The following is a 26997-nucleotide window of genomic DNA, read 5'->3' on the forward strand; positions in this document are numbered from 1 at the left end:
CTGAAATTTCACAAGCTTGTAATCCATCATAACATTAATAAAAAAAAAAAAAAAAAGAAGAAAGGGGAGGTTTTCTTATCTGGTACGAAGGAATGAGTGTCTAACTACAGATCCTCCAACAAATAATTATGTGAAAAAATACCAAAAACAAAACAAACAAAAAAAGTACTGGAAGATTCTGGAGATGAAACAAAGCAGGTAGTTTTAGGGGGTGTGAAAATCTAGAGCAAGCAACCAGAAGAGAGTTGTCCATTTTTTTTTTTTAAAGATTTTATTTTTCCTTTTTCTCCCAAAGTCCCCCGGTACATAGTTGTGTATTTTTAGTTGTGGGTCCTTCCAGTTGTGGCACATGGGATGCCACCCCAGCATGGTCCGATGAGCAGCGCCATGTCCGTGCTCAGGATTCTAACTGGCGAAACCCTGGGCTGCCGAAGCAGAGCACGTGAACTTAACCACTTGGCCACATGGCTGGCCCCAGAGTTGTCCATTTTTGTGACTTTGCTCTAAGAGCAACTACAGTCACGGTAGTGGCAAGGCTGAGAGGCTAAAATTCTGAGAGGAAAACAAAACAAAACCTGCAGCTTTTCAGGCCAAAGGAACAAGGAAAAGGAGCGCTGGTTCAACCAGGGCTATGGGACAGTGAGAGGGGAACCTCAGAAAGGAGAGAGCCAGAGAAGAATGCCTAATTCCATATTTACACCCAGCAGTAGTCTTCAGCTGACTCATCAACCAGCAGGTGCAGAGCAAACTAAAGGTGGCTTGCAGCTAAGGTTTAAAGAGCTGAACTGAGATCTGAGCTAGGGCAAAGTGCAGGTATGACAGTGTACAATTTGAGCCTAATCAAGCTAACTGTCTTCTAAAGAAAAATCACCAACACTCTCAGCAGCAATATAAAGAAGTACTGAGTCTACACAACATAACATTCGCAATGTCCAGGACATATTAAAAACTACTACTGTGGGGGATCAGAACTGGCCACCCCAAAGCGTGTCTCTTTGGCTTGACCATTTTTAAGAACAAAAGACTGTGAGGGAAACTTTGACCTTCCCCGTAACTGCCTAAAAGAATTTGAGATAGAAAGCCTGTTCCAGGAAGGAGCTATTACCATAAGCTAGCTACAGTACAATGTAAAATGGGTATGATAGACAGAAAGGCACCAGCAAGCCCATTTTTATCAAAGTTCTGTCTCTCCAGTCACATTGTCTATAGGTGGCCCAGCAAACACTTGTTTATCAAACATTTGCATTTCCATCTCCATGTAAATTGGCTTCTTCCTGTTTGAGGAACCAAACCACTACCGCCAGGGTCCTCCTTTGATGATATTTAAGGTGGTGGCTTTGGCCAGTTTGCTGAGTTATTCAGTTTTCCTGGGTTTCTCCCATGTATATATGTTATTAAACTTTGTTTTGTTTTCTCCTGTTACTCTGTCTCGTGTCAATTTAATTCTTAGGCCAGCCAGAAGGACCTAAAGGGTAGAGGAATTGTCTTCCTCCCCTACACTACATACACAAAAAGCTGGGAAATGTTATCAGCTCTCAAGGGAAAAGATAATCAACAGCTGCCAACGCTGAGATGATCCAGACCCTACCATTATTAGAAAACCACCACAGTGAGGTAAAATAAAAAAATGCTCACAATAAAAAAATAATAGGACATCTCAGCAGAGTGATTGAAAATGGGAAAGAAAACTACATGCAAATTTTAAACTAAAACTATTGCATTACATGCATGTAGATATACTTCTACAATGTTTCCATATTTTACATGACATGGTACAATATTAACCCTGAGAAGACGACTGTGGAAAGTTAAGGATATGCATGGCAATCCACAGATGAACGACGAAAACAACAAAGAAGTACAGACAAAAATCTAATAAGTAAATTAAAATGCAATTCAAAAAAAATTTCAAATAATCCAAAACAAGGTAGAAAAGGAAGAAAAGAGGAAATCAAAATAAATGAATAAAACAGAAAGGACAAACAAAAAAGAAATAATAAAACTATACACCTAAATAAAACCTTATTAATAATAATATTATGTTAATGGATTAAACACTCCAATTAAAATGCAGAGATTATCATAACAGACAAAAAGGCAAGAATAAAACTGGAAAAAACATAAACATGTGAAGGCTAAACAACATGCTACTAAACAACCTATGGGTCAATGAAGAAATTAAAGAGGAAATCAAAAAATATCTTGAAAGAAATAAAAATGGAAATGACATGTACCAAAACCTATGGGATGCAACAAAAGCAGTTCCAAGAGGGAAGTTCACAGCAATAAAGGCCTCCTTCAAGAAACACCTCAAATAAACAACCTGGACTTACACCTCAAGGAACTAGAAAGAGAAGGACACACAAAGCCCAAAGTTAGTAGAAGGAAGGAAATAATAAAGATCAGAGTGAGAATAAATGAAATAAAGACTGAAAAAACAAGAGAAAAGATCAATGAAACTAGGAGCTGGTTCTTTGAAAACATAAACAAAATTGATAAACCTTTAGTCAGACTCACCAAAAAAAAAGATAAATGGCCCAAATAAACAAAATCAGAAATGAAAGAGGAGATGTTGCAACTGACAGAAATACAAAGGATCAGAAGAAATTACTACAAATGATTATATGCCAACAAATTGGACAACTTAGAAGAAATGGATAAATTCGTAGAAACATACAATCTTCTAAGACTGAATCAGGAAAAAATAGAAAATCTGAACAGATGACTTACTAGTAATGAAATTGAATAAGCAATCCAAAAGCTCACAATAAACACAAGTCCAGAACCAGACGGCTTCACAAGTGAACTCTACCAAACATTTAAAGAAGGGTTAATGTCCACCCTTCTCAACTATTCCAAAAAATTGAAGGGAAAGAATGATCGCAAACTTATTCCACGAGGCCAACATCACCCTGATACCAAAACCAGACAAAGACACTATCAAGAAGAAAAAAAAAAAATTCCAGGCCAATATCCCTGATGAACATAGATGCAAAAATCTTCAACAAAATATTAGCAAACTGAATTCAAGAATACATTAAAAGGATCATCCACCATGATCAAGTGGGATTTGTCCCAGGGATGCAAAGATGGTTCAACAGCTGCAAATCAAGCAGCATGATACCCCACATTAACAAAACGCAGGATAAAAATCAAAGGACCATCTCAACAGACGCAGAAAAAGAATTTGACAAAATTCAACATCCATTTATGATAAAAACTCCCAACAAAGTGGGTATAAAGGGAACATATCTCAACATAGTACGGGGCATATATGACAAGCTCACAGCTAACATCATACTCAACAGTGAAAAGCTGAAAGGATTTCCTCTAAGATCAGGAACAAGGATGCCCACTCTCGCCACTTTTATTCCACATAGTACTGAAAGTCCTAGACACAGCATACAAGAAAAAGAAAGAAAAAGCATCCAAATTGGAAAAGAAAAACTGTCATTATTTGCAGATGACATGATACTATACATAGAAAACTCTAAAGACTCCACAAAAAAACTATTAGAAATAATGAATTCAGTAAAGTTGCAGGATATGAAATTAATATACAGAAAATATGTTGTGTTTCTATATACCAATAAAAAAAATCAGAAAGAGAAATTAAGAAACTGGCCCCATTTAAAATTGCCTCAAAAAAACCCCTAAAACCTAGGAATAAATTTAACCAAGCAGGTGAAAGACCTGTACTATGAAAACTGTAAGACTGATGAAAGAAATTGAAGATGACACAAATAAATGAAAAGATATACTGTGCTTATGGATTGGAGAATTAATATCGTTAAATTAGCCACACTACCCAAAGCAATCTACAGATTCAATGCAATCACTATCAAAATACCAATGGCATTTTTCACAGAACTAGAACAAATAATCCTAAAATTTGTATGGAAATATAAGAGAACACAAATAGCTAAAGCAATCTTGAGAAAGAAAAACAAAGCTGGAGGCATCATGCGCCCTGATTTAAAACTATAGCACAAAGCTATAATAATCAAAACAGAATGATACTGGCACAAAAACAGACACATAAACCAATGGAACTGAACAGAGAGACCAAAAATAAGCCCACACTTACATGGTCAATTAATCCATGACAAAGAAGGCAAGAATATACAATGGGGAAAAGACAGTCTCTTTAATAAATGTTGGGAAAACTGAACAGCTACATGCAAAAGAATGAAACTGGACCACTTTCTTACACGATATACAAAAATAAACTCAAAATGGATTAAAGACTTAAATGTAAGACCTGAAACCACAAAACTCCTAGAAGAAAACACAGGCAGTAAACTCTTTGACATCGATGTTAGCAATATACTTTTGGTTATGTCTCCTCATGCAAGGACAACAAAAGCAAAAATAAACAAATGGGACTACATCAAACTAAAAAGCTTTCACACAGTAAGGGAAACCAACCACAAAATGAAAAGGCAATTTACTGAATGAGAGAAAATATTTGCTAATCATATACCTGATAAGAGGTTAATATCCAAAATATATAAAGAACTCATACCATTCAACAACAAAAAAATAAACAATCCCATTACAAAATGGGCAGGGGACCTGAATAGACATTTTTCCAAAGAAGACATACAGATGGCCAAGAGACACATGAAAAGATGTTAAACATCACTAATCATCAGGGAAATGCAAATCAAAACTACAATGTGATATTGCCTCACACCTGTTAGAATGGCTATTATCAAAAAGATAAGAAATAACAAGTGTTCATGAGGATGTGGAGAAAAGGGAACCCTTGTACACTGTTGGCGGGAGCGTAAACTAGCACAGCCACTATGGAAAACAGTATGAAAGTTCCTCAAAAAATTAAAAACGGAACTACCATATGATCCAGCAATTCCACTTCTGGGTATTTATCCAAAGAAAATAAAACACTAATTTGAAAAGATATATGCACCCCTTTGTTCATTGCAGCATTATTTACAATAGCCAAGATGTGGAAGCAACCAAAGTGCCCATCATTAGATGAAAGGATAAAGAAGATGTGATACACACACACACACACACACACACACACACACACACACACACAGGAATATTACTCAGCCCTAAAAAAGGAATGAAATCTTGCCATATGTGACATGAATGGACATTGAGGGTATTATGTTAAGTGAAATAAGTCAGAGAAAGACAAATACTGTATGATTTCACTTATATGTGGAACCTAAAAAACAAAACAAAACAGAAAGAAACTCATAGATACAAAGAAAGAACTGGTGGTCACCAGAGGGGAGGGGAGGGGGATGGGTGAAATAGGTGAAGGAGATTAGAGGCACAAACTTCCAGTTATAAAGTAAATGAGTCACAGGGATGTAGTGTACAGCATAGGGAATATAGCCAGTAATTCAGAATAACCTTGTATGGTGACAGATAGTCACTAGCCTTGTTGTGGTGATCATTTTGTAACATAAAGAAATAGTGAATCGCTATGTCATATACCTGAAACTAATATAATATTGTATGTCGATTATACTTGAATTAAAAAAAAAGAAGGGGGTGACCTAGTGGCATAGTGGTTAAGTTCGCGCAGTCTGCTTTGGCAGCCCAAAGGGGTTCACCAGTTCAGATCCCGGACGGGGGCCTACACACTGCTCGTCAAACCATGCAGTGGCGGTGTCCCACATACAAAATAGAGGAAGATTGGCACAGATCTTAGCTCAGGGACAATTTTCCTCAAGCAAAAAGAGGAAGACTGGCAACACACGTTACCTCAGGGCCAATCTTCCTCACCAAAAAAAAAAAGAGAGAGAGAGAGATTGTTTCATTTTATTAACAAAATAAAGGAATAAAGTCATATGATCATTTCAATAGATGCAAAAAAAAGCTATTTCATAAAACACCACCATTTATAATAAAAAAAAGTCTCAGTAAAGTAGGAATAGATGGGAACTTGTTTAATCTAATACAGGTTATCTAATAAAAACCTATAGCTCACATCATGCTTAAAATAGTAAAATATTGAGTGCTTTACCCCAGGTCAGGAACAAGTCAACAACGTCCATTCTCACCAGTTCTATTCAACGCTATATAAGAGGGCCTAACCAGTGAAACAAGGCATGAAAAAATAGGCATAAAGATGTGAAAGGAAGAAATAAAACTGTCTCTATTTGTATTTGATGTGATGGTTTACACAGAAAACTTTATAGCTGGGTGGGGTTTCCCATTTACAGAAAATAAGAAACAGGAAGAGAAGAGAGCATCTTGGGGAATGCCTACATTTAAAGGATGGGTCGAGGATTAACAACTCCCAGAGGAAACAGAGACAGGAGGCCAGATTAGTTTTCATAAGCTCTTTAAAAGCAGGGAAGTGCATCATACATGTTTTAAAATGTACCTAAAATAGCTAAGATTGCAAAAATACTGAAGCCTCAGCAATCTGGAATATTCCCTTATATAGAACATGAAACCCACACAATAAGAGAGAAATGAATACTTATCATATATAAATTTAGCAATACAATCACTGTCTACACAAGAAAATCTCAGTAAAAAAAGGATCAGAATTACTGGGCCAAGGTGTTTAAGTGCTACTTATACCTGAAGTAGTTATACGGAAATGACTCTAAATGTACACTAATTAATGTTAACTATACCATCCACAACATACTAGATGATGCTTATAATATGAGATAAGGAACCTCAACCCTGAAATAACATTTGATTTTGGATGAAATCTCAATGAAGTAGAGAAGAAAAGACTATCATGTGTCTTTACCTATAATTTTTAATAAGAAAAAAGTATGTTTAATATCTTCTCTATCAAATAATAAAAGCACATAAGTGTTTGGTTCTTGGGTTGCAGTCATTCAAGCATCAAAACATTCTATCCCTAATTCAAAGTGATGTAGTAAGTTTCCTACAATTTTATGAAATTCAAGGTTCTCTTTTTTTTATTTAAGTCGGAGGGGTTTTTATAAGATTTAACTAAAAAGCAAGGTCAAAACTGTTTCACTGAATTGTGTTAACATAAGCAATTAAGTCTCGAACTGGCAGGGCCACTGCAGGAGGGCCTTGAGGGAGTCTTCTCTTAGCCGGTTCTCAAAGGCAGCACCGGCGATGCCTCCGCGGGCGGTGGCACCCACTCACACGAGACCCCGCTGCCGGCCAGCAAACCCCAGCCTCAGGGCAGTTCTCCCCGCGCTGCCTCGAGCCCCAGCCCACACTGACTCATACGCGGAGTAACCTTCGTTGTATGTTATAAATACAGATTCAGAGTCCACCCACTTCTGAATTAGTCTCCAAGGAATTTCTATTTTTAACTTGTCCAGGAGATTTTTTCTTTTTTAAAGATTTTATTTTTTCCTTTTTCTCCCCAAAGCCCCCCGGTACATAGTTGTATATTCTTCGTTGTGGGTCCTTGTAGTTGTGGCATGTGGGACGCTGCCTCAGTGTGGTTTGATGAGCAGTGCCATGTCTGCGCCCAGGATTCGAACCAACGAAACACTGGGCCGCCTGCAGCGGAGCGCGTGAACTTAACCACTCGGCCACGGGGCCAGCCCCTGTCAAGCAGATTTTTATCATGAGGCAAAGGGTAGCCAGTTTGTCTAAACCTACAGAATGGACTTTCTCAAACTATAAGTTGTGATCCTTAGGGGTTAAAAAAATCAACTTAATGGATCACTATGAGACTGTTTCTAAAAAGTAACAGATGAGTATAGAAAATATCAGAGTAGACTAAAAAAAAATTGGAAAAGGGGGCCAGCCCTGTGGCCGAGTGGTTAAAGTTCCTCGCACTCCACTTTGGTGGCCCGGGTTCGCAGGTTCGGATCCTAGATGTGGACCTACTCCGCTCGCCAGACACACTGTGGAGGCGTCCCACAGTCTTCCCACAGAGAGGAAGACTGGCACAGATGTTAGCTCGGGGACACGCTTCCTCAAACAAAAAAAGAGGAGGATTTGCAACGGATGTTAGCTCAGGGCAAATCTTCCTCACCAAAATAAACAAACAAACAAACAAACAAAAATAAGGAAAAGCATTATTTTGTGACATCTTTGTTTCAATTATAGAAATGTGTATAGTGTATATCCTATATATATATATACAATTATATATGTGTGTATATACTTATAAATGCTTTTGTGTATAGGGTCACAAAGTAAAACGTATTTCTTATCTTGGGTAGTGATCAAAAAATGTCTGACAGCTACCGCTAGAAGATAAGGAAAAAACTCAGAACTACAGAAAAGGAGGCTACATGCGTTTCCTGCCTGGAAGCAAGAATGTTAAGACCTTTTGGGTGGTCATATTAGCTGGATTTTGTGGTATTTTTATGATCATCAATAAATTGGACAACTCTTACTAAAAACAATTATTGTATTATGGCAGCTTTAACATTTCATCATCATGAGATGAGCACAGTGGGGAAAAGGATGCAGAGAAAACGCCCAGGTGCCCTCTGACTACGCTGGGAAAACAGACCGTCTCCTCTCGCCCTCTTTCATGAATTCAGTGCCCTTAAGTTCTGGGGCCTGTGAACCCCCTCCATGTCACTTATGGACAGCATGTGATCTCAGAAGTTCCCTTCTCCTCTGGGATTTGCGACATCATTCTCTTCCAATTTTCTTTCTCACTCTGTGATTGTTCTTTCTTTGTATCCTCTTTACTCTCTGAATCTAAATATTTCATCTCTCTCTAACTCTACCCAAGTTATCTAAATCTAGTCTAATAGCTGACATTTATTACCTTTGTGTAGGTATATCGTACCATTTTATAGATGCAGAAACTAAGGCAAGAAAACCTTATTAACTTGTCTGAGGTCATACAGCTAGTGAAACAGCTGAGATGGGATTCCTATACAGGCAGTTTGGCTCCAGAGTCTTTCTGTATGGTTTTAGTTACTTGCTTAGTAAGCACTAAATAAATATTTAGTAAATGAATGATGGTGGCAAGGTGTAGCAGACATGACTCTTTTGAGTCAGTGAGGGCTGGGTTTACCAGTTACATGACTTTGAGCAAGCTATTATGCTTAAGTTATATAAAATATAGATAATAATATATAACTTGAACAGTGCTGTCATATTTCAATATACAGCTGTACCGCATAATGACATTTTGATCAACAATGGACTACATATACGATGGTGGTCCCATAAGATTAGCACCATACAGACTACATGTGCAGTAGGTTGTACCATCTAGGTTTCTGTAAGTACACTCTATGATGTTCACACAACAAAATCACCAAACGACACATTTCTCAGAACGTATACCTGTTGTTAAGCGACGCATGATTGTATTGCACATGACTGGCAAGCAGCAGATGCTAAAGAATCGGTATCTATTACTATTATAAGAATAAATGATTTGCTTGTTTTTTTAAAAGTTACCTATTGTCAACTTACATGGCTTTCAATCTTATACCACATTATTTTTTATTAAACTTCCTGAACATTAGAAAGGAGGTATATTTATGTTAGTATATAAAAAAATGGGAACTTGCTCTGCTTTCAGACCTTACAGATACACATCAGAGTTTCTCAACCTAGGCATTACTGACCTTTTGGGCGCAATAATTCTTTGTTGTGGAGGGCTGTCCTATGCATTGCAGGATGTTTGTCTAAAAGCATTCCTGGCACTGGATGCCAAGAGCACCTCACCCCCAATCATGACAATCAAAAATGTCTCCAGATATTGTTCAATAACCCCTCTAGGACAAAATCACCCTGGTGGAGAACCAGCGCTTTACTGGGATCACACTGGGCCCTACTGCCCTAAGATGAATACTGTGAGACTCTGGCTTCTTTTGCTTATGATACAATTATCATAAGTAGAACACAATCTGTATACACCAAAAGGCTATATTTTTAAACTCTAGAAAATATAAATAGACATGTGTCCTCTCTCTTTAGGATAATTATCAAAATGCTACTTTTGGTATACATAGAGGATTTTGAAATTTTTTTTTTTTTAAGATTGGCACTTGAGCTAACATCTGTTGCCAATCTTCTTTTTTCTCTTCCTTCTTCTTCTCCCCAAAGCCCCCCAGTCCACAGCTGTATATACATCCTTCTGGCTGTGCTATGTGGGACGCCGCCTCAGCATGGCCTGATGAGGGGTGCCATGTGCTCACCCAGGATCCGAACCGGCGAAACTCTGGGCCGCCGAAGGGGAGCGCGTGAACTTAACCATTCGGCCACGGGGCCGCTCTCTGAATTATTTTCAAAATGTGACATCTTCCCTCATCCAAAAAATTCTAAAATCCACTTTGATCTATAGAGTTAAAGAGTAAATTAAATTCTTTTACCTTTAGGGCTGAAGTTATCGTTTGGTCAGCTGCTGGAGGAAATGCGCTCTGGCTGGAAACCACCTAGAACAAGGTTTTGGTGCAGTTATAGTTTTGCTTAAGTTATTTATTTTTATAAATATGAATTTTGACCATAGCACGATAAAACTGTTTCCACAAGTCACATATAAAATAGTTATTATTATATCTCAGAAATATCTCAGATATTACTGAGAATAATATCTCAGAAATGTTTTAAAAATTCATTTGTATTTATTAGTTAAGGCATGGTGAAAATTCTTTCCTGTATAAAACAAATATATACTTCAAATAATGCAAACATTAAGGATTCTAAGAGCTAGCTTTCCTTTATTCAGTTTGGATAGGTTTTAGTTATAAAGTTTTAACTTGAAAAGGTCAGTCTAAAGCCATATTTACTTATTTCTTTAAGAAAATTCACTTTCTCTAGGCTGACTGCAATTTTCAATGTCTTTAAAATACACGTCAAACACCTCCCTTTTTACAAATCAATACAAACATTATGAAAATTTTGAAAGTATCAATAAAGACATTTAACTCAGCCTAAATACATACAATCTTTCATTGCTTGTGGTGCCTTAGAGTAATAATTATAGGAAATGGAAAATATATCATTTACTCTATTTACTTTTGTTTGTTATTTACTTTTTTGAGATTTGCCCATTAATAACCCTTTAAAATACATTTTGTCTAGGATGTGAAATACACATTTTTGGAAACCCCTAACTATAAAAGGACTATTAAAAATTTTAAGCAAATGAATAATAGTCACCTATAAATATTCTGAAATACAATCTAGCATATTAAAGCTCATATTAGAGGGCAGTTTTCAAGAACATCATCTAACCTGAACTTCCTTCAGGTCTTTTAAACATTTATCTTCCTACTTACTAAACGCTTCGAAAAGAGTTCATAGAGAGTAAACACAAGCTACTCAAAAGTCAAAGATGGGGTTGAAAGCATTGCTTTCCTAGTAATTATGAATATAGTTCATCTTAGGCATAATACATGAAGGCAGTCATTTATTAAAAATGCATTAGTAGAACAAAGCAAAAAGAGTATATATATTTCCTACTTGCAAGTAGTCATCAGTAATTACATCATAAAAATTCACTGTTTTTAACGCAGCTCCTCTCCCTCTTTTTTGTGCTAAAGCAAAAAGGACAGAATCTTTCTGACGCATTGGAGGGCTTAAGAGTTCTTATTCTGTCATTAGCTTTGCTATAGTTTACTACTACCCACAGGATATCAAATTATGCTTTTTAATAGGTATGAAACACATATGATTTATCCTTAAATCATTTCTTCAATAAATTATACCAACCAAACTTGAGGATCTATGGTTCACATGTTTTAAATCAAATGTACAGACAAAACATCACACAAATAATAAAAGCCAGGATCAAAGACTGTTTAAAAAGAGTTTAATTCATCAGCTTATTTTAGTCATCACATTTTCATTGTATACTTTTGCAAAAAGTTAAATAATAATTCATAAGTTGTCCAAATTTGAGGCAAAAAGAAAGAACAACTTGAAATTAAGTCAAAAGAACTTAATCACAATAAAGATAAAGGTTACCTTTGTTACGGATTGGTGCAACTTATACAGTGAATTCACCACCGCCACATTTCTCCTCTGCCCTTCGGTAAGAGGCCCAATCACCTGACTTGCATCTCCTTGCGTGCAGAGCTGTAAGAATTCAACACAAGCAGAAATGACCAGAATGACAGTTCCTATTTAACTGGGGGAAGGTCTGCCCCCCGACAAAGAGAACGTGAACTGGAAGCATTCAGGTCCAGCTTTGGACTCCAGCACAGCCGGGAAGCCCTGCAGAGCTAACACCACGGAAGCGAGGCCCAAGCGGTCCCGCACAGGAAGCACATCCTCCATCAATACTGCACGGCTGATGGACCTCGGAGCCACGTGTCACCCAAAAGCCCAGTGGGTGCTGTCATTGTGAAACACCAGCAGAGGACTCCCAGGGAACACCTTCTGGCAACTGTCAAGAGTCTTTTTTCTATTCACAAACTCAGGATAAGGCATCAAAAAAAGAGAAAGAAGGAAGGAAGAGAAGGAGAGAGGAAGGAATAAAAATAAACCTATATGCTATGTACATTTGACAGCCACAGCCATAATAATACTCCAATGAAATAAGTGGAGAAAAGAGGATCTACTCTTATTTTTTAAAGATTAAAAAAAATTTAAAAAGGAAGTTGCCTAGGGGCTGGCCCCGTGGCCGAGTGGTTAAGTTCGCGCGCTCCGCTGCAGGCGGCCCAGTGTTTCGTTGGTTCGCGTCCTGGGCGCGGACGTGGCACTGCTCATCGGACCACGCTGGGGCAGCGTCCCACATGCCACAACTAGAAGAACCCACAACGAAGAATGCACAACTATGTACCGGGGGGCTTTGGGGAGAAAAAGGAAAAAAAAAAAAAAGGAAGTTGCCTAAGATTATAGGGATGACCAATAGGAGTGGCATTAAGAACTTTCTACTCCTGACTTTGAATTTACCTCTAAAAGCATGAGTTTTAGGGAAAACGATATGGAATGTTTTACTGAGTTAATCTAAAACTATCATAGGTCAATTTAAGAAAACAAATCCACGTATAAAGCATTCTCATATTGAGCAGATTTCAATCCAATCCTCTATAGCAATTATTATTTAAAGATAAAATAAACTTGATCAAAACAAACAAACCAAGATCCAAATAACGTGATGGATGTGGTTGTAGATCTGAAACATGAAAAACTAGCCTTTTAGGAGAGGCGAAACTAAGAGCATCATCTCCTTGTTATAGTGAGCCAAATAAAGTATGAGAGAAAGAAATACTATTTTTCCATCTACTTTCCTTTGATAAACACACATACACACACATATATTTTCAAAATTAAACTCAATTCCCACTTTATCAATTCCTACTTGTGGTAATAAAATGCAATTTAAAAAACAGTAAAAATTGCAGTGAAAATAAAGGGAATAATCCTTTGCTAAAGTTACAACCCATGATGATGGCTATTAAGTCAACATAAGGCTTTTTATCAGGGTAAATAATTCCAGCTTATCTTGCTTTTCCTCGTGCACACAGTCACCAACTTGCAGTCAAGTTGTGTTCTAAAATCGTCATTTGTAAGTCGGTGGTCTGACAAAAGCCTATTTCTCCTTTGGACACTATGTTAAGAATTAATGGTTAGACTCTCAGGAGAGCCCACAAAATCCACCTGAGTCTCCAATGTGGTGAAGCAGTAACAGAAGCTCTGAGCTCCTGTGAGAAAGCAGACGACGGGCTCTGTGCTGCGGTGAGGGGGGAAAGGCTCCTGAACAAGCCACTCCGGCGATTAAAGTGGCAATGGTCAGTGGCATCAGTGGTTATGGAAGATCCAGGGTCAGATGCTTAAGACATATCCGTCCATAAGGGGCATTTAAAAGTTATGAGTTCTAGCTGTACAATTTTTTTAAAATCCAATCTATCTTACTTTTCTTGAGATTCTCTCCAAACAATTTTGAAGAATTAACAACGAAATGGGATATCTCATTTCCACTTATTTCATGTATTCCATATTTAATGAAGAGACAGGTCTACTGCTAGAAAAGGGTGGAGATCATTTTGTTACTGAGGACTGATCATATTTTTAGGGTTTAAAAGTATATAAAGGTCCATTCCACAGCCATTAGGATGCTATAACCAAAAACACAGGTAACAAATGTTGGCCAGAATGTGGAGAAACTGGAAACCTCATACACTGCTGGCAGGAATGTAAAATGGAGCAGTCTCTCCAGAAAGCATTCTGGCCATTCCTCAAAGGTAAACACAGAGTGCCATATACCCACAAATTCGACTCTTAGTTGTACACACAAGAGAAACAAAAACATATGTTCACACACAAACTTGCACACAAATGTTCCTGGCAGCATTACTCCATTGCACAATAGCCGAAAAAAGGTACACAGCCCAAATGTCAACCAACGGATAAATGGATAAAGAAAATGTAGTATATCCATACAATGGAACATTACTGAGCAAAAAGAAGGCCTGAAGTTCTGATAACGTGCTACGACATGGATGAACCTTGAAAACTTTCTCCGTAAAAGAAGCCAGTCACAAAAAGCCACATATCAAATGACTGCATTTATATGAAATATCCAGAATAAACAAACTCAAAGAGAAAGAAAAGTAGATTAGTGATTTGGGGCAGTTGGAAGAGGAGCAAATGGGGAGTGACTCCTAATGGTTAGGAGGTTTCTTCTTGGGGTGATGGAATGTTCTAAATTTGATTGTGAATATACTAAAAAACATTGAATTGTATACTTTGAGCTTTTAAAAAAAGCTGTTTTTAAAAAGTATAGAAAGAAGAATCCCCAGACTTTAAGAGCTGTCTGGTGAATGCCCTCAGAGCCTCGTGAAAACTAAGGTTAAGATAAGATGGCTAAGTTAAACAGACCTACAAAGCTCTATGAAGAAAATACTAGAGGCAGAGCAGCAAAGCATTGAGAATATTAAAAAACTAAAAATGAAACATCACTTGTGCCAAAAACACAGAACAAAATTTAAATATCAAAATGAAAACATAACACTAGAAGATTGGAAACGGAGGATAATCTGCTCTTTATTATCCTGCTTTTACAGCACAGAATATAATCGGTTAAGTGCATCCTGTGTCTCTCTCCAGCACCACTCCTGTCACAATAATTTTTTTCTAAATCATACATACACTATGGCCCTTTACCCCTAAATATTTCAGTGTGTACTTCCTAAGAATAGGGACAGTCTCTTAAAAAACCTCAGTTCAGTTATCAACTTCATAAATTTACATTGATACAATACTTTTATCTGGAATCTGCCATATCTCCAAGGAGTTCTGGGTCCTTCTAGTGGGGAGTGGTATTACAGACTAAGATCTGGGTACCAGGTGTACTCATTGCTACTCACTCCTGCAGTAACTCTTGATTAACTCAACAGACGTACAGATAGTCCTTCCAACACCCTGGACTCTCAGTTCCTTGTCCTCTTCTCCTTCAGGTTAGAACTACACAGTGAACACTCACACACTGAGAGCGTAGATTTCACAATTAACATTCTGCAATTTGCTTTATATCACATATCTATCCATCCTTCAACTTATTTTACATTTTTGATTCATTTCAAAATAATTTGCAGACATCAGTATACTTCAGTTAAACACGCATATGTACTTCACCTAAACACTTAAGCATGCATATAATTAACTAGAATTCAATATTTACTTTATTTTCTTTTTAATGTAAAATTTAGGTAAGATGAAATGCAGACATTAAGTGTACAATTCAATGAGCTTTGACAAATGGCTTTTCTTGTGCAGCGCTGACCACGTCACTTCACAAGCTTCCCTCATTCCACTTCCCAGTCAACCCCCTCTTCTGGTTCACTTAGCCGTGGCTCTCAGCCGGGCTATACTCAGAGACAGTATGGAAAGATATTTTTAAAGAGTTTCAAAGACAATGTTTCACAGCTCATTCAGTCTTTTGCCAGCCCCTGCTGCCACTGTGTTGTTCTTCCTGAAAAAAAATTTTAATTTTTGCTCATACATACTGTTTTCAAAAACATTAAAAATAGAGCATAATTTATTTTTTCTAACATTTTATTATGAACACTTGAAAGACTTGTACATTGAACACCATATACTGACCACCTAGATTTTACTTATGTTATCCAACCCTCTATCCATTTTCTATTTTTGATGCATCCGAAAATAAAATGCAGACATCAGTATACTTGTTACTATTGACTTCACCCCTTGATTAGTTTTGCCTATATCTTTCTATTAAGTTTTTTGTGTATGTGCATGTAAAACTTCTTTCACTCAGCATAAGGTTTTTGGTTTTCACCCATGTTTGTTCCTTTATATTGCTACGTGGTATTCCATTGTATGAAGTTATCAGAGTTGGTTTTATCCATTCTCCTGTTGTTCTAAGAACATCAGTAATAAAATGAACACTAGAGTTGTCTCTACCACTTGGTAGCTGAGTGACATATGGCTTCAATTTCTTCATCTGTAACATGCAACTAATAATACAGTTCATACTAAAGTATCCTTTGTAGACTGTAAAATGCCTTAGCAATGTAAGGTATTACCATTTTTATCTCTAGATAACTCTATGTCTTGATCTTATTTTCTTCTCACTTATCCCTTTGCTTGGGCTTCTGTCCTACAACCCACTCCTCCAAGCTCTAGCCCAGCTCAGTACTGGCTAGGGATGAAAGCACAGATAAGGACTGAGGAAACAGGACCAAAAGCCAGTGCAGCTGCCTGGAGTTAGAGTGCATTCTGGCTCCTTCTGGGTTGTGGTAACAAAGGGTCTTGCACAAAGTAGGCGCTTCCTAATGACTTGAGAATCTTCCCCACCTTGAGCCACGTTAACTTTCATTGTTTCAAGTTATTCCCTTCATTTGAATTCCTTAAAATTGACTTTTCACTAATTCATGTACATGTTCAGCAAGGCATCTTAAAATAGAAGATGCTCACTGGGTATCTGTTGAAAGACTGAAGGGCCAGAGTAATGGTTTCTCATTGTTGGTTTTTCAAAGTCCACCTTACTTGAGATGAATAAGATTGTATGGAGGTGCAAAAACACAGCCTTGGCTGTAAAGCATTAGGAACTGAGGGACTGGAAAGGTGGGAGCGGTAAGCGATTCAACATCCTAAACTATGAGAAATGTACATCTGGGGAATCATGTTACACTATTTAATACAATCTGGAAATATGTCAGAAACCAAAAGAGCTGTATTTGAGTTTTAAAAATCTCTTGCAAACACGGAAAGAGAGGAAATCCATAGGCTAAAGGAATCCTTAATAATAACTAAATGGGGGCTGGCCCCATGGTCGAGTGGTTAAGTTTGTGTGTTCTGCTTTTGTGGCCCAGGGTTTCGCCAGTTCGGATCCTGGGTGCAGACATGGCACCACTTGTCAGGCCACGATGAGGCAGCGTCCCACATGCCACAACTAGAAGGACCCACAACTAAAAATACACAACTATGTGCTGGGGGGATTTCGGGAGAAAAGAAAAAAAGAAGAATAACTAAAATGGTTCCTATGTGCAAATGATAAGACATTATTTCTTCTTACATTTAAATATCTGAAGAAAATATTTTTCAGAAATTCTAATTCTGTACATCTGCTCACTAGGAACATTATGTGAACTCAATGTGTGAGAAATAACTGAGACTGAATCCTTGAAACAACGATAAGCTGTAGAGTTAACACGAAGCATGTTTTTATATAATTAACTTGCAAATGAAATGACAAAGATCTCCCTAACATCATAGCTGAGGGCTAGAAGTAAAAGAACTAAAACTGACAATTCAAGAGGAGAGTTGGATGACAGCTTTAAATTTCTACTTAGAAAATCTACTGAAAATTACTTTGGGGGAATTATAAATTTGGTGACTCAGAAGAATGTCTAAAAAGAACAAGAAAATACTTTATGGATTAGTTATGAATTAGAGAATGTCAAGTTACTTTTCAGGTACTACAGAAATACCATTAGTACTCCATTTACCTATAATTTCCATTACTGCTAAGGAAACATCAAGACTATAGGATAACTCCTTTTTATGTAGACTTGTTCATAATAAATCTAAGTATTTCTTCAAGCATACATACCACAAATGAGAAAAAAGCATGCATTAGAATTTCATAGGTTTAGAGCAGAACAATGTGAAATTATACTCATCTACAATGCTTCCCTGAATGAAAACAAATCAAAACATTTTTATACTCAAATCAGATATTTTTAACAAAAACTTTGAAATAAGTTCTGATGAATCTTTAGTTATATCTATAGTTAGTTATTTTTCTGAAAGGGGTGAGCCTGTTTGCATTACACTTACCACATTAATTAAAATTTTTTCTGCTGAGGAAGACTCGCCCTGAGCTAACATCCGTGCCAATCTTCCTCTATTTGGTATGTGGGTCGCTGCCATAGCATGGCCACCAAAGAGTGGTGTAGGTCCATGCCTGGGAACCAAACTGGGCCACTGAAGCAGAGTGCGCCAAACTTGACCACTAGGCCATGGGGCCAGCCCTCCAAATTAATTTTTAATGTGAAATTTATATTAAGACAAAATCTTTTGATCTAATATATGCTTTCTATTCAATTTGGGGTTCACAGTGAAAAGAAAAAAGTACACACAAAATGTAAAGTATTATTTCTAGTGAAAAGTATAAAGGGCAAATATCTGGCTCTCCAATTGTCATTCCTCACTCCCACGCATACAGAAGACAGCAGTAATGCATTGGGGCCCTGTTATGGCCTCGCAACACAGCACTCCAGGCCGTGACTAGAAATCTCTTAGACCTGACCTGAGGGGTGAACTCTTAACAGATCAGCGATCACTGCTCTACATCTTAGCGGTTTTTCTAGACATATGGTCCAAGGCCTCTAAGCGTATTCCATGGTTTAACTAAATGTTTTCTAGGTCAAGAGATGCTAATGAGCAATATATTCCAACAGCTGCAAAAGTGCTTTATCCTTACATATTCCACTTATTAGAAATATAGCCTATGAAGATAATAAATTAAAGTTATATGTACAAAGATAGTGTTATCTATAAAACAGAAAAATTGGAAAACCTTGGTATATTAGCAGTACACACGATGGAACAAATAACAACAGAAGATGCTCATGTTGTAGTGTCAACTGTAAGAAAAAAAGCATATCTGTCTATGCCGCAGTTTGCTCTTACAAAAAGACTGGAAAGAAAGAAAGCAAAAATGTTAAGAGATAGTATGAAGCATTACATAATGAGGAATGTTACCAAAACATTAGTAAAGGGCACTGTGGAATTCCACAAAGTATCTAAAAGGTTCACTTGTAGAATACACTTAGAAATTGTTATAGAAAATAATTTCATCCATTACAAAAACGAGAGATGTGCAATCTCCATCCTTGAAAGATAATATGAGAAAATAAATCGCTTTGGTTACTGTTTACTTGTCCAAAAGAAGGTTTTTGGGAAAGATAATCTCTTTTGATCTACTAATCTGTGACACAGATGAAAATAATGATTTTTATTGACACTTACTTATCAAATGTTTTCACTCTAGATTACTTGGTTCAGGTTAAGGAACACAAAAATAGAATTATGATTAAATATCACTTAGCTTATTATACTATGCTAATTATCCTATAAAACTCATTATATAAATATATACACAAACTCACAATTAAATTATCAAACATCCGTAACACTAAATACAGTGTGTACTACATTAGAACTTGTATGGTATTTGGAATCCAGATGCAAGGCACGTTTCTGTAACGGACAGCAAAGGACAAACCTGTAGATTTATGCAGGAATCCTTCACTTCCCTGGCTGTAAACTTAACTAAACTTCCCTGACAAATGAAACTAATTTTCTTAGGTGTTAAAACTATCAGAAAGTATTTTCAAGAAGATCTTTCTACAGTACATCACACTTTTCTGTTTTCATAAATAAGGTACACATGTACCTTAAGACGGCAAAGTCTACTTAACCACCATCAGTGTTCACAAGTGTCACAGTGGGTGGTGTTCTTGTGCCACTACACCTTTTTGTTTTACAAACGACTCTGTTACAACTTAGTGGGGTATACGTGCCTGCTTGCCCCTTTCACTCATTAAACAGCCTTAGGTTGCCACAGGTTTTGAAATTTTATATTTCCTTTTTCTTTAAACTTTGATGATTTCATGAACTCTTTTCTTATTCCTAAGGTGTCTCATTCCTAAGTTTCCTCTCTTTGGTCTTCTCTTCTCTCCCCTCATCTTGGTCTAACTTGCTCTAAAGTGGAAAATAAGCAGACTATGCACATGAAAGCTGGGAGGCTTTCCTAGGAATTAAGTGTAGACTCTAGTGCAGGGACATTGTGACATCTACTCTAGCAGTTAGAGGATGTTTTTATTTCCTTCCTGGTTCTTATTTATATTTCAGAATTTGTCAAATATTTGACTACTTAATTAACAACAAAAAAAGAGGTGTTACTACTTATCTCTTTACCTAAAAATAAGGATAGGTACATTCTACAATCATGTAGAAGAGATTCAGTGGTGATATTACATCTTGACATCAGACTAAACCTTCGCACAAATCTCTTATCAAAGAGACAATCGCTTGAGACAGGTTCCCTTTTGGACGGTCAACATAGAACCAAAAAAGCTGGAAACCAAATCAAATCCTGTTGGGGCCGGCCCAGTGTCGCAGCAGTTAAGTGCGCACATTCCGCTTGGGCAGCCCGGGGTTCGCGGGTTCGGATCCCGGGTGCAGACACGGCACCGCTTGGAGAGCCACGCTGTGGGAGGCGTCCCACCTGGAAAGTAGAGGGGGATGGGCACGGATGTCAGCTCAGGGCCAGTCTCCCTCAGGAAAAAGAGGAGGATTGGCAACAGATGTTAGCTAAGGGCTAATCTTCCTCAAAAAAAAATCTTGTCTATATACGAGAGATGAGTAATCACCATTTTTGTAATTCAAAGCTGTGTTGCTCAGACACCCTGCATTCCTGTTACAAAGCCCTTTATCAAGCCACCCCTCTCTAACCCCCTGCAGATGTTCTCCCATGCTCTGGGCCTTTCAGTCAAAAATCGCCACCTGGCACACGGGATTTGGGAACTACAGGGGCGGGGGAAGGCACAATTAGCTAAGAATGGTTCCTTTGGAGCTTTTACTTTATTTTTCTTTAAAGGGCCTTATGCTTTTGAACAACAGATGGAATTTCCACCTACCCATGACCAATCACTGACTCCTAAACATTGGCCTTGTTAATTAATTGAATCACACGTTTGTGTATTTTTAATTTTTTGAAGAGAGAACTGTTCACTGTCAGGTATGCTGAGCTTTCCCTATTTTCCAATAATGAATACTATGACTAATTCATCAATTGACAGGAAAATTCTTCATAGATCCACAAAGTATAGAGAATAAGGCCTCTTTGATTTGGGTAATTTGGGTTTGGTACAGACTGAATTTTAAACCACAGAATTTACAAAAGAAATGGGAGTTTGTTATCCACAGGGATACAGAAAAACTAAAATACCGGCATCCTACTATTAAGGCCTAAGTTAACCAATAAAATTTAAAAGAATAATTAGTCTTCATATATTTATATATAGACTAGTACTTTCACAGTTTTTGAGAGATACAAATTCTGATGTAATTAAACCTATAATCTTGTATGCATTATGAATTTTCATAGCAAAGAAGTTCTTTATATATAGCCCAAAGATAAATTTCAATTTAACGAGTCTTAATAATAAAAAAAATTTATATTATTGAACTCCAAGCTAATGAGGCTCTCTCTGTATATTAATCTTAATAGTAGTGTTCATAATGTCAAGACTTGAAAAAAAAAAGTTAATTATCTGACTGAGAGCAACAATTATCTAAATAATTAGAAATTTATTTTGGGGCTGGCCTGGTGGCCTAGTAGTTAAGGTCTGTGTGATCTGCTGCAGCAGCCTGGGTTCAGTTCCTGGGCGTGGACCTACACCACTCGTTGGCGGCCATGCTGTGGCGGCAACTCACATACAAAATAAGAGGAAGATTGGCACAGATGTTAGCCCAGGGCAAATCTTCCTCAGGTAAAAAGAGGAAGACTGGCAACAGATGTTAGCTCAGTGTGAATCTTCCTCAGCAAAAAAAAAGAGAGAAATTTATTTTGCAAAATCTGGCCATAATGTCATTCCATGTTTGTCTGCCACAAATGACTATAATTGTCTGAGAAGTCTTATGGAAGTAATTCTAAAGAGGAGCATTCTACTGTGGCCTGATTAGTTCTCCTAACCTTCACAATCTCCCATTTTCATAGTGGGTTTGTCAATTCCTCTCTGAAATTCTATCCATTTTGTTTTATTAGTCTGAGGCTGTGTTGTAAGGTGTATCATAATCCTTACACCTTCCTAATAAATTGTTCCTTTTCTCATTTTGTGACATCCTTCCCCAATCTCTAATAATGATTTTTGCCTTAGAGTCTATTCCATCTGATGTTAATACAGTTACATGAGCTTTCATATCTAATTAGTATTAGCCTGAAATATTTTTCTCCATTCCTTTACTTTCATCCTTTATATGTCCTAATGTTTTAGATATATCACACACAGCTAAATTTAGTTATTGAGCCCATCCAAACTGAGACATGTCAGTGGCCAGTTTAATCTATTTACATTTATTTTGATTAATGATGTATTTGGGAACCATCTTACTATGAACTTTTTATGTGATTTTCTTTTTCTTTTTCTTCTGTTTACTTGTCAGCCTTTTGCTGAACCAGTATTTTTCTCTTTTACCCTTTTTTTCCATCAATTCATTCAGAAGTTATACATACTATTTTTATTCTTTCACTGATCATAATTAAAGTGTTAAAATTTATACCCAACTTTAGTCAAAGTACCTATGGCTTTACATTCCTCCTGAACCATACAGGCATTTTAAAATGCTTTAAAATTCATGATCTGTTCCTCATTTTAAACTTTAATGGGGACTTGTATTTTAGTTGCCATTAAATGGCTTCCCCTCATTCAGGAGGCCAAAGCCCTTACCCTATTTTGCAAGGGCTGGTGTGACCTAGAGTTAAGGTGGTAGAGTTTCAAGGATATTAGACAGGGTCACAGGAATTCTAGGAGCGCGAGAGCATGTGGTCTCTAGTCTCTCAGTGCCAGGAATCCAGGCATACGAGCAAGGTTGAAGAAGCTGAGCCTTCAGAACTAGAGGCTCTGGAGTTGAAGTTGACATTGCATGGTGGTGGAACCGAAGTCCAGACACAATCTGCTTCAACAGCTACGAGACTTCCATGGGCTCTTAAGCCACTTGTACCTGCCTCCACAGGCCCACCTGGTGTGACCAGTCCCTCTGGGTGCTAATTAAATTATTTCTTCTGTTAAAAACTTGCATATAGAAGAAATGGAAACAGAACTAACTGAAAGGTATAAATTGAAAATCAAAAGTTTTCTCTTCAGGGGCCAGCCTTGTGTCTTAGTGGTCAAAGTTCCATGTGCTCTGCTTTGGTAGCTCGGGTTTGTGAGTTTGGATCCCGTGTGCAGCCCTACTCCATTCATCAGCCATGCTGTGGAGGCATCCTACATACAAAGTAGAGGAAGAATGGCACAGATGCTGACTCAGGGCTAATCTTCCTCACAAAAAAAAAAAAACAAAACCAAATGTTCTCTCTTCACATCCTGAGTCCCATTCTCCATGGAATCATACGCTAACAGTTTCTTGTTGTGACTTTCCAGAGAAAAAAAAGAAAAGCACAAAACAGTATTTATTTATATATCTATTTTACTTACAGATGCGACTACTAAATATACTATTTTCATAGTCTTTTTCTAGCCTAATAATAGATCTCAGAGACTTTTCCAAATCAGCACACAGAAATCTTTACAAGACTATAAAGTATTTCCCTCACTAATTTGTAACAAGCTCCCAAACCATCAATATTTTCCTGAAGCATTTTCTATGGAAGCTTGAGAGAGAAAGGAAAAGGATACGAATTCCCCAGAGCTCAATAATCCTTGTCATTACTGCCAATCTTTGAAGGCTATTATTGTGCCAGATTATATGGTAGTTCTAGTTTTAATTTTTTGAGGAATCTCAAAAAATGCACATTTCTTATTTTCACTTTTGTTAATTTGATCCATGTGTGAGCACTGTCTTTGCTGAGAGCCCTATTTAGTTGGGAAATCAGATTTCTAACTGTAATTCACTTCTAGGTATTTATCTGAAGGAAATGAAAGCACTGTCTTGAAAAGACATCTGCACCCCATGTTCACAGCAGCATTATTCACAACAGCCAGGACATGGGAACAAGCTAAGTGTCCATGGACAAATGAATGGAAAAATGAAATGTGGTATAAATACACAATGGAATATTATTCAGCCATAAAAAAGGAGGAAAAGTTCATGAGCCCTCTTTTTTTGTTATTGTCATGCTCCCAATTAGGCTTTGTGATAGACGGCATAATCGGTCCCAAACCTTCATCCTTTTCTGCATCCACATCCTTTGCTATTTAATATTGCACTGTGGAGGGGTTGTTTTGGTGAGCCAGACTTATGGAGATACTTCCTGTCTTGTGCCTCTGCCTTCACCCTGAGATCAAGCCCAGAATAGCCTGCTGCAGGATTAGAGAGACGCAGAACAGAGTATTAACTATGGAATGCCAGCCTCGATCTGCAGCCAGCCTGCTGTGAGCAAAGCCAGCCAAGATCAGCAATCACCTAGCTGCCCCCCATCTGCCTTGAGAAGCATGAGCAATAAATGCTTATCGTACATCACTCAGGTTGTGGTTGTCTGTTATGCATCAGTCTTGTGGCAACAGATAACTAATATAGACTTTGACAGACTTTAACTGATGACTTTGAATTTTTGACTTTCTCCTGAAATATTTCCTAATGACAAACAATAACCATTGTTTGACATTTCTCTCTATGTTCACTACGGCCTACTGAATCTTAGATACACATCATGATCTCCTACAGACCTGCCACAGGCCCTAGAAAAATCAAGCTCTTACAAGTCTGGGAAGCAAGTCATAAAACTATCTTAAAGGAAAGAAGGAGTGATCCTAAAATAGTCCAACATAAGAATAGAGGTAAGAGAGTGGAAGGCTGTCTAAAGAATTAAGAGGGTATGTAACCCCGCAGGACCAGTGTATTTGTGCTACGGCTAAAGTGCATTTGGTCCAGGAGAATCTACTGATATGTTTCATCTGTTTGCACAAAATATAGAAACTCTTCTAAGTGACTTCATATTTTTATTATCTTTAATTCATGTGAATGTTAATAATATAGGTTACTACCATATGATATTATATGGAGGAGGATCCAGGTAGATGACATTTAAATCTGCATTAAATAATTCTTTTAAAACTAAAAATGTTGCACTGATATGTTTCTATATCACCATTTAAATATCACACATGTAGGTTTTCTTCTACTAAAGGAATGTCAAGTCTCCAAATTACTCATGAAATTATACAAAGAATAAAGAGCATATTTACAAAGCTTTACAAAAAACCCTGCCATCTAGAACTATTGACCTCATATACAGCGACTGACCTGCACTGAAGTTGAAACCTCCCCTTAAATGTCATTCCTATTATTGTTTCAAATGGTCTGCAACCTAATTAAATGCCAATCTACTTTCTCACAGTTTATAACACTTGACATTTACTTACTAAGATTCTAGATGCCATTCCCTGAAACCATCAGATGATAGTTATTGTTGGAAAGAGCCCTAACAATTTACCTTTTAAAAGAATACTTATTAGTATATTTGCTTATAATTTTGATATGGCAATTTATAAGTCATAAATTATAAAAGTACCACAATAATTCCCTTATATACTAATATTTTAATTTCCTTTTAACATACAGAGGACAAGGAAAACATTGATTCCAAACTGCCAGAGCAAGGTCTAGTGATGTTTTCTTCTAAAGGTCACATTTCAGAAATACAGAAACAAATCGCCAATACACCACCATTAAATAATCAATTTGTTCAGTTCAATCGTAAAATATCACGATATCTACATCTATAGGTGTGTGTATTTTGAACATAAAATTTTACTTAGTAAATTAATTACAACTTCACGATTGTTGCCAAGACAAATGAATAAGAATTTTTAAGTGAAGAGAGTCTAAAATACACTGATCTCATTTTCACAAGAGAGCATCCAGAAGGCTGATATTCACATGACACATACTAAATTAAACACTTAGTAGAAGAAGGAAATCCTATTGCTTATAACTCACACGTGAGAACTCAAGGCTAAATCCCTGTTATTTCTAAATTAAACTACTAAACCATCTAAATATCTGCTGTCATCTGAATGTTTGTCCCCCCACCCCCGCATCCCCCCAACCGTACATTGAAACCTAAGCCCAAGGTGAAGGTATCAGGAGGCGGAGCCTCTGGGAGGTGATGAGGTCACGAGGGCAGAGCCCTCATGAATGGGACTCCTGCCTTTATAGAGAAAGTCTCTTTGCCCTTTCCAACCTGTGAGGTTACAGGGAAAAGATAGCCATCTATGAACCAGGAAGGCGGCTCTCACCAGACACCGACTCTGCTGGTGCCTTGATCTAGGCCTTCCCAGCCTCCAGAACTGTGATTAAAACATTGCTACTGTTTATAAGCCACCTAGTTCACGGCATTTTGTTACAGCAGCCCAAATCGACTAGGGCAGTACCCATTAGGAACACAGAAGTTAAAGAAACTATGATACATAAATAAAATATATTATGCATGTAGAAAAATAGTAGATGTAGATCTTTATGTCACTGTAAAGTGAATAAGTAAATCACAAATCAATATGTACAGCATAATCCCACTTTTCTTAAATAAAAAAGAAAGATGCATTTGTGTCGAGATACAAGAGTTTTAAAGCTTGGTCTAGAGTTAAATCTGAGTTTGAATGCTAGCCTCAACACTTGCTAGCCAGCATTCTATTTTTAGCAGTCTATACTGGGCATGCTACTAATCTTTCTCAGCCTCAATTTCCACATTTTGTAGTGGTGGATATTGATACTTCCATTTCATATGATTGTTGTAAAATAAATGAGAAAATACACGTAAATGGCTTAGCACAGTCCAAGCCACAATAATGCTTAATAACGGCAGTTATTTTTTTTTTTATTTTTTTTATTTATTTATTTATTTTTTTTATTAATGTTATGATGGATTACAAGCTTGTGAAATTTCAG

At 37.2% G+C, this 26997-nt stretch overlaps 1 protein-coding gene across 1 annotated transcript in view; it reads right to left on the reverse strand.

The window, feature by feature from the left end:
* COG5 (component of oligomeric golgi complex 5) overlaps positions 1 to 26997 on the reverse strand; it is a 336800-nt gene that overhangs the window by 42216 nt on the left and 267587 nt on the right. The window contains exons 15-16 of the mRNA XM_046670005.1: positions 11875 to 11985; positions 10278 to 10340 (exon numbers count right to left, since the gene is read on the reverse strand). Of these exons, the coding sequence (XP_046525961.1) occupies positions 10278 to 10340; positions 11875 to 11985 (174 nt within the window). The remainder of the gene's footprint in view (positions 1 to 10277; positions 10341 to 11874; positions 11986 to 26997) is intronic.

The sequence above is a fragment of the Equus quagga genome, chromosome 8, assembly GCF_021613505.1.
Source record: "Equus quagga isolate Etosha38 chromosome 8, UCLA_HA_Equagga_1.0, whole genome shotgun sequence".
Lineage (NCBI taxonomy): Eukaryota > Metazoa > Chordata > Mammalia > Perissodactyla > Equidae > Equus > Equus quagga.